Source organism: Arachis ipaensis, chromosome B7 (genome assembly GCF_059453495.1).
Source record: "Arachis ipaensis isolate K30076 ecotype BB chromosome B7, ASM5945349v1, whole genome shotgun sequence".
In the NCBI taxonomy this organism is placed as follows: Eukaryota; Viridiplantae; Streptophyta; class Magnoliopsida; order Fabales; family Fabaceae; genus Arachis; species Arachis ipaensis.
The window spans coordinates 37,944,345-37,953,404 of NC_142442.1; the positions used below are offsets into that span (position 1 = coordinate 37,944,345).

The 9,060-nt window shown below is 33.3% G+C and overlaps 1 protein-coding gene across 2 annotated transcripts; it reads right to left on the reverse strand.

Annotated features, from left to right (window-relative positions):
- Positions 1–558: 558 nt before the first annotated feature.
- CYCB3;1 (cyclin b3;1) lies at positions 559–8,841 on the reverse strand. Of its 2 annotated transcripts, none has more exons than XM_016312137.3 (23): positions 8,634–8,841; positions 8,399–8,456; positions 8,240–8,303; positions 8,111–8,143; positions 7,580–7,610; positions 7,402–7,450; positions 7,212–7,302; positions 6,771–6,831; positions 5,503–5,557; positions 5,338–5,419; positions 5,182–5,217; positions 5,024–5,093; positions 4,839–4,887; positions 4,663–4,756; positions 3,753–3,798; positions 3,069–3,359; positions 2,865–2,987; positions 1,905–1,994; positions 1,623–1,784; positions 1,479–1,538; positions 1,267–1,365; positions 909–1,087; positions 559–824 (listed from the first exon to the last, which is right to left on the reverse strand). In XM_016312137.3, the coding sequence occupies exons 1-23, from the start codon at positions 8,649–8,651 to the stop codon at positions 692–694; spliced, it is 1,974 nt and encodes a 657-aa protein (XP_016167623.1). In that variant the 5' UTR covers positions 8,652–8,841; the 3' UTR covers positions 559–691. The 2 variants fall into 2 exon arrangements, with proteins under 2 accessions (XP_016167623.1, XP_020963289.1); XM_021107630.2 differs by having other exon boundaries at positions 5,039–5,093; positions 8,634–8,703.
- Between the last annotated feature and the right edge of the window lie 219 nt (positions 8,842–9,060).

Genomic DNA, 9,060 nt, shown 5'->3' on the forward strand with positions numbered 1-9,060 from the left:
TTTCTTGAATGATCATTCACGCGGTTAATATAAAAAGTAGTTATTTTTGCTAATGTGGCGTTATGTGATTGGATGCACATGTAAAATGACTTTACACTAACACTGTATCAAAATCACATTCTTAATTTGATGCACTGACGGTGTAAAACATTTTACGCAATCGTGCAATTACAACTGTTTTCTTGAATGGCCATTCATGTGGTCAATATAAAAGGTAGTTATTTTTGTTAATATAGTATTATGTAATTGGATGCATGTGTAAAATAGTTTTACAGTTATAGTACAAAAGAATTTAGTTTTGATGCAATATAAAACATTTTACACAATCCTACAATAACAACTGTTTTAAATAACCTTTCATGTGGCCAATAATCAATTACGAGAGTTATATTTTAATTGGTTGTGAATTTGTGATGGTTGTAGTGCAAACCCATTAAAAAAGAGAAATAGAAAAATTTGTACTATTTGCAATAATTTCATAATAATTGATTGGTTAATTTTTAAATTTTGTCAAGTAATTAAAATTATTGACATAACATTGTTAGAGAAAAATTTAACCTGAAAGAAATTAGTATCAACTTTTATACTGTAAAAATAGATGGATAAAAGATGGTATCACAAATGTAGCTACAACATTCTAAGATTTTTTTTTTTAAGTTTGACATATTATAGTATAAGATTGCAGCTAAAATCAGGGAAGGCTATCCAACGGTCTTACGGCTGCAACCAAACGTAGCTCCTTTCTTGAGTACTTTTCATATGTAACCTTTAGCTTTCCAATCCTAGCAGCTTTATGGAGTTTCAATATCATTTCGGCACAACCCCTACAAAAAATTACAGTCAACATGAATAAGAATTAACACATTTTGAATTTGGATATTGATTTTTTTAAGAGTAGAAAGAAGTGCCTCATTTGTGAAATATCATAGTGTGCATGCTTCTGCAGCAATGGCGTCCATGGCGGCTCAATTTGCAGAGTGCAACGTGCAACATAGAGAGCTGATGCACATAATAATGAGGGCTTGAATGCTATAGCTTCATATTCAACCAAGCATAGGTCAATGAGAAAGAATGCCATGTGTTCAAGCTGGACAGAGAAAATTAGAAACCATCAATCTTAGAAAACTACTATACAGTATAAGACACTTCCTTAACCAAACGACCAATTTATCATCCAAATTAACTAATCATCCTTCAACCTAGCAGCATTAATATTGGTTCAATACACCATATTCGAACAATTAACCGTCGGAGTTGCATATATACCTTACTATCTGATTGTGCAGCCTTTAGAAACCTCACCAAGAAAACATAAGGAGTAGGAACATTCAAACGAAACTTCAATTTTCTAAGAATAAGCTTCTCCTGAGTAGCAAAACCATTCCACAGGTTAGAACACAAACCATGAGATCATGGGTGTTAAGCCATTTACAGGTCCAAAATAAAATAAAAAACTGGATAGCAATGCAATTGCATACCATTCCAAGCATTTGATCTCTTGTATATGACTCAGCCGAGATGCTTATTAAATCTTTGACCTACGGGGAAAACATTAGAGTCAATGATAAATCATGTTCCTTTTTCTTCAAGAAAAGATGTTTGACAAAAAGGATAATTCATACTCTAGGATGCCAAAAGTCCTCGTATTTTGAAGCCAGCAAAAGTGCTGTAAGACCAACTAATTGCATATCTGTCTTTTCTATTTTCACCATGGAAAGATATTGATCTAATAATGTAACTGTGAGATATAGTGTTTCTGGCATCAAATCAAACTTCATGTGTACCTGTAATAGGCAAGAATGATATCCAAAGAAAAAATGATCATAAAACATAGTTAAGCACTGAAAAAGAAAGTGACATACACATGAAAAGTCATCCCATAGATGGCAGAACTAAATACATACTTCAATCAACCAGTTGATCAAAATGCCCCGCATATAAGGTGTAATTTCTGTCTGAATGCACATGTAATTTGCCAAAGATGGATTTTGCGCCTGCATTTAATTAAAAGCACATTGAAATAACCAAAAAATGTTGATTGAAATTCCAGAATAAGAGGGAAACAAATAACATCAATTTGCATAGGCTCTGACGTTAGTGCCATCTGATTTATGCCAATCAAGAAGAAGACAAAATGAGTCAAACAATGTGGTAGAAATAGACAAGTTTGCATCATGTCTTAAACATATAAAACTATTGAAAAAGTGTAACATCAAATAACATTTGTGGCTCATTCCTTTCTCCTCAGAATTTTGCATCTGCAGTGTAGCACTTATAGAAAGTTTTGCACGCATTTAAGCATATCAACTTTGACAGTATTGGTGTGTAGTAATTGCTATGACAGTTCCTACAAGATTGGGATGACTTCCACCCAACTTCAACAGTTCAAAACAAGCTGGGTGACAACCACTAAAACATGCAATAATTCTAAAGAAATGTCACTACTGAATTATATTATATCTAAAAGCTAAACAAACTTGTCGCTGAAAATGGGGAGTGAAACAAATGTCTGTTAGAACAAGTTAAAACATTTTAGGATATCATATTATTAAATTCTGGGACCAAATTATATGTATGTTCTCCCTAGTTTGGCTTTGAATTTTGTTACACCCCTAACATTCCCCACGGATGAAATAGTAGTTTTTCTATAATTATATTTGATGCAAGAAACATTTAAGTTTATAGAAATGTCCAAAGCAGCTTATTAATTAAGATCAAATTTTTTTACTCAATTATTTACTTATTCTGCAGTCAGTAAAGCAACTAAAACTCTAAAAGCCTAGAGTTGTTGGAACACAACATGACCAAGCATCATCAAAGAGAAAGAGGCACACTGATATGCATCAGAATGTTATGAATATTACCTCACTAACCCAATAGTACTGATATATGTCATCAACATATTCAGGTACTTCTAAATGATTGCAATCATTGTCTATATTTGGTAGGTTATCCTGCTGGCTAACTTCACACGTTTGCTTGAGAAGCTGCAAAATAAGGCTACATGTCACATAAATTTGAATAAAAAATGAAAAGGAAAAAATGGTTTGGCACACACTGTGAACAACCTTAGATCCTTCCATCAATGAACTAGTATAAGATTTTTTGCGTCTTGACTTTTTCATTAGAATGAGTTCTGGCAAATGTACTCCCAAATTTTTCTCTCCATCAGATGGAACACATCCTTGATTTGCATCATTGGAAACTGATGCTAAACCATTCACTGGAAGAGGTAATGGAAGTGCTTCCTCATCCTGAGACAATATTGCAGCATTTGATTGTGATATGTTCTGACCTGATATGCATTTAGGTTTTAAAGTCATGTGATCAGTAGAAGCGATGACTTTAGTCTTAAGAGGCTGCAAACAAGAAGGTAAAATTCAGTTTGATACATTATATGGCAAATCTTCTATAAATAGCTATATGCTGTAAATAATTTGCACAATCTTTAACATCGAGAGAATATTATTCAGCTTCTATCATTTCAAGAGTGAACCATTTTGACTTGTCTTTCTCCTTTTAAAGTATCAGAATGTGTAGAGGAATCACATACACACATAAAAGGTTTTCTGAATAGAGTTTCACCTCAGCACACTACATAATTCCCCTTCACTAGAATTATACAACAATGGCACATAAATTCCAAATTGAATACAAAATAGGTACAGAAATGTGCCTAGCCTCAAAGAATAGTAAGGTAATTCTAAACAATTTCTGCATTGTTCAATCAAATACAGCAACTATAGACATACCATGATGTACTTCCTTGAAGATCCATATAAAACTTTGGATTGACTCCTGCATTCAACATGAATTGCAAGAAAGTTACAACGAATGTCATCGTATAAGTTATCAGCTTGAAAAATCTAAGTCTAAAAGCAACACCCAGTAAAAGAAAATATGGTAACAGATAATACAACACCACGGCATCCAGGTAAATAGAGATTTTGGAACTCCCATGTTTTGAAAACACATGGGTTTTGCTTGCTCAAAGAAAGGATCTTTTGCTTGACATCCACACATCGAATATTAACTTGCAAGAGAGTACAAATAAAAAACACAAGTTTACTTAATAGAGAATACCAACAAAATGAAACAAAAAAAGATGTCAATCCATGTTGCTGGCATGATTGTGTAGGACTATAACAAGACCAAAATTGTGGAAGCAAATAACTGTGCAATGATAATTCACTATCTCTTATTTAGATGGAAAACATTAAATATATGAAAACTCTGCCCTTATTTTGAATTTAGGCCATAGAGGCATTCTCCACATATCAACTAGGTGTTTGAAAAATGGTCAAGGATAAAATTCCTGCAAAACAAAGAATCAAATTCTACAAGTTTTCAACTTTCCCTTATAATTTTTAATTGCTAACATATAATATATTATTAGCAATATGTAAATTTGATAGCACCATGAATCACTTTATTCGGTAACTTTAGTCTTAATATTGATCCTTTCATGTATCCTCTCTTTAGCCACAGCAACCTAAGTATTTTCTGAGGTGATTGCTACCAAATACCAATGTTTCTAGAATGATTACCACCATTATAGGTTGACTTGCTAGATTCATCCTATATTGCAACTTAAAGACAAACTAAAACAGCCAAAATGTTTATGTACAGTGTAAAACTATGACAAAATTTATTATTGCTTACGTTTGAGTAAAGCCATCACTCACTCGTATCTTCCGCACATTGTTTCTTGCATTAGTTAGCTGGGAACTAACTCTTCTACTTGCTGTTGCCTTAGCTGAAATGACAATAGGCTTAGTAGATATAGTATAACTCAATTCATTGAAATTTACAGATTGCTTATCCATGAGACAACTCACAGGGGAGAGAACTTCGTGCCTTTGCTGTTTCAGAACTTCCAGCACTTTCCTAAAATGAAGTAAAGTGGGGTAACATAAAAAAGAAAATAAAATAAAAAATATATTTAAAGAACAGAAGAAGAAAAAGAAATACATGAAGAGAAAATATTGTATTGCCTGGAAAGATAAACCATTGTATTACTCACATCTGCTCTGTATACCTTCCTTGGTGCTGGTAAGGACTTCCTTGGTATTGGTAAGGACTTCCTTGAATTACTTGAAAAGGACAAATAAATACTCTGGTTTCAGCCATATTTGTATTCATAAAAATTAGAATCGATCAACAAATAAATACTTCACAGACCTTGGATTTGTAGGTAATATAGGCTTCTTGGCAAACCTAAAAGAAAACGAATTGCCACATAATTTCTTTAGTGAAGTGCTTGGGACGATAAACATGAACCTCAATAAATCCACTATCATGTGTCATGTGACAAACCAGAGACAAAATGTGGAGTACCTGTCTTTTGTGACAACTGATGGGCCTCCATGTGAATTATACTTCTGATCCTTTGAAGCTGGTCTCACATCTGTGCCTGGTTCTTAATTCAATGAAAGGGAGATAAAGACCTTAATAAGACATAGAGCATTCAAATAAAAGTATATCAAACAGAAAGGTATTCACCTTTCTTTGGAGCATCTGACTGGACATCATTGCTTCTATTTCTTTGCAGTATTCCCTAATTTAAGCAAGAAAAGTGATCAGGAATGAGAACTTTGTAATCGTTGACCAAATCAAATTTCATATGCTATCATTTCATATATGCTGCCTTTATAACATGCTAGTCCCAGCGCCCGAAAACAGGATAAGTTCCACAATCAGTTCTTCTTAATGATAGAAAATGTGGGAGAAAATTGGCACAGGTGTGAATGTGATGTTAGATGCCTGCTGATATATCCGATCATATAGCTTTGCTGCCACTATATCCTACAGGCTACCATTTCCAGAAGGTTGTGTTGTTATATGATAACGATCTTGATAGAAATAAAAACCAAAATTTACCAAAATATGCTGTACATAGGATGCCAGTTCTGGTATCAGGTAAACAATATTACAGAACATGCAACTGTTGTAAAGGTACTATATAAATAAGGGAAACAACAACAAAAACCTTTTAGTCCCTATGTGGATTCAGCTACATAGATCAAATGACTCAATTGTGCACAAACCATTTACATCTAAGTCCATAATGGTTCATCCATAGGTTTTTCTTCAGTCTGCTCTACCTCCATGAAACTTACTGTCTCACCCATCCCCGGGTGTTAGAGTGCATTACAGGACATATAGTTCACTGCCCACACAGCTATTCCACGTAGTACACATGAACAGTGTAATTTAGTTGACAATTAGGTGGTTAGATTAACATCAATCCAGTTTCAACTGTATCAATGTATGGTTCATTTTCTCTCTTTCTGAGCAGCATTTTCTAACTTTCTTTCTTTTACTCAATTTGCTGACCTCTCAGACTATAGCATCAAGATGAACTGTTATGTAGCATTTCACCCTAAACTTGTATGCCTTATTAAGTGATTCCTAGAGTTTAGAGGTGCAGTTTTATTCATTGTATCATTAGGGGTTATCATAAACATTAAATAGGTCTAGTGGAAGAGGAAAAGTTCTAGTACACTCATGGAGAAAGAGCTTTTTTCTTTGTTTACATGTATTTCAACTATACAATAACTAAAAGTATGAGAGGGATACAATAGTAAAAATTTGGGGTAGCTAAAAAAGCCAGGTGGAGGAAGAAAGTTGGGATTATGTGGAGAATGTTACGAATGACTCGGTAGATAGAAGAGACTACTACCAAAGAATTAAGAAAACGCAAAGCAACAAGGAAACAGGAAAACAGAAAAGAGACATAACAGATAGTAACCAATAACTATTTTCCATACCGTGAAGGATTTCCTCAAGGTGATACCACCCCCTTTTTTAATGTTTGAACCTGCTAAACCCCTAAGAAAGCACATAAGACACAAAAGTCAAATAATATTCAGCAGTAAAGAAAACAATGTTTGGACGGAATAAAGTGACATAGAAATAATATACTATCTTATCTTATTCAAGCAAAAGTAAAGATGTTATGTTAACCTGTTTGAAATTATGTTGCAAAAATAATATAACAATTTCTTCTTATATACCATAGGCCTGCCTATATTTCAAACAAAATATTAAAAACAGGGATAAAGTTAAGCTCGCCACTGGACCTATCATAAATTCAAAACATCTCTAGACAAAATAGTTGATATAGCAGTATCTCTGTCATCCAACATACGAAGCAAGTTACACTCACTTGCAAACATTCCATCTCTTAACAGAATAATGAAGATACTCACTTCATTTTGGAGCTGTCACGTCCAATATTTGTTGCAGAGTTTCCTTGAACATTACTAACATCAGCCAATGCCTTTCTCACATTTGTATTTGCTACCAACATCCAACATAAGAGAAAATGACAAATGTGTTTCGCAAACATAAACATATTTTTTCAAAATGTAATAGGAAACTAGTCCAGTTAAAACTTACCAGAAGTAACATATTTGCTATTGCTTTTATCCATACTTTTGAAGCCTCCCTTCACCAGTGAAGTTACAAAATAATTATGTATACAGTGAGTAAGAAATCGCATAACAAAAAATTCAAAGGCACAAATACAAAGACACTTTATTTAGCATTTGGAAAGTTAAGTTTAGAATTAAATTACCTTAGGATTACCAGCTACTGTAGCACTCTTTCTTCATAAATTGCAAAGTGGTGGGAGAAAAAACAAATAGAGTATTAGATTGCTCTTTATACTCAAGAAACTTAGATTACAATCTAAAGAAAACAAGCGACCATTCTGCCATAACATGTGTCACATTGGTTTCCAAAAGAAGGCAACAACATCAAACCTTGCCTTACAAAATCATAAAACAAGGTAGCACCATAGCAGCTTTGTACTCATATATGCCCTACAAGTGTTCCAATCCTAGGAAGAATCTAAACAAAGAAAAAGTTTAATTCTTAAAGCTCGACAAACTAACACCTCCTTATAATGTATCTAATATCCCAAAGAATTAAACAACAAAACGAAACCGAAAACATTCACTGTTAGATATAACGAGAACAAAGAAGAACCAATTAACAATCAGTTCCAGAAGTAAGTATTATACTATTTTTGACAATCTCATCTCCGCTCTACCAAAAATTCAAAGAGCAGAATTTATGCCTTCCAAAATCAGAAAGTAGGACATACCTCGAAGTTGCACCTGCTTCTCTCACAGATTTCCTAAAAAGAGATTCAAATTATTTTCTTATAAATAAATTGTAAGCATAACTACGCATAAATTATACAGTATCCATCACACACGCAAAAGACACTTACATGAGCACATTGCCAACTTTAATCCGTTCATTTTCCATAAGGACCTTGAAATTCCTACCACCAACTGCTCCAAACATATAGTAGAACACCAAGAAGATTCAAGAAAAATTAAAAATAAAATAAAATAAAATTTGTAACATAAACAAATATAAAAGATACCACTTGGCCGAGGTTCGCGACTGTCAGGGATCCGGGATGAAACCTCTCTAGATTTTCCCTGAAACATGCAACAACGAAACAATAACCACGAAAATAAGATAAGATTAGAAAATAATAGAAAAAAAATGCCAGAACGTTCGTCGAAAGAAACATGCGAGTTGGAAGTGAGGATTACGTTGAAAGAAAAATTGTAAAATTCAGGGTAATAAACAGATCGGAGTTGAGCATTACTTACCGTGAGAGAAGAAGCCATTGAGATTTCTGGCTTTCCTTTCTGCTTTAGGTGGATGCGATTTGAGTTATGGGAAAAATATCCGTTGAAAATTGAATGGGAAGAACACCGCGCATATGCTTATGATTTTAAAAATGCGTGTTTTTACTTTGATGCCCCTCTGCCTTCAAGAATTCAAGGGAAAAATAATATAATTTACCTTTTTTTTTTACTATATATTGTTTTTGGGTGATGGGTGTTATCTCCAAAAATGATATATTATGTGTGTTGTTAGGGACGGATCCAGAAATGATATTATGGGGGGCCAATAACACATATAATATTAAAAATTATGTAAAAAAATTATATAATATAAGATGTATTATAAAAATATACGGATAGAGAATATATTTTAAAGTAAAAAAATATGTGTATACTTTTTATTAACGAA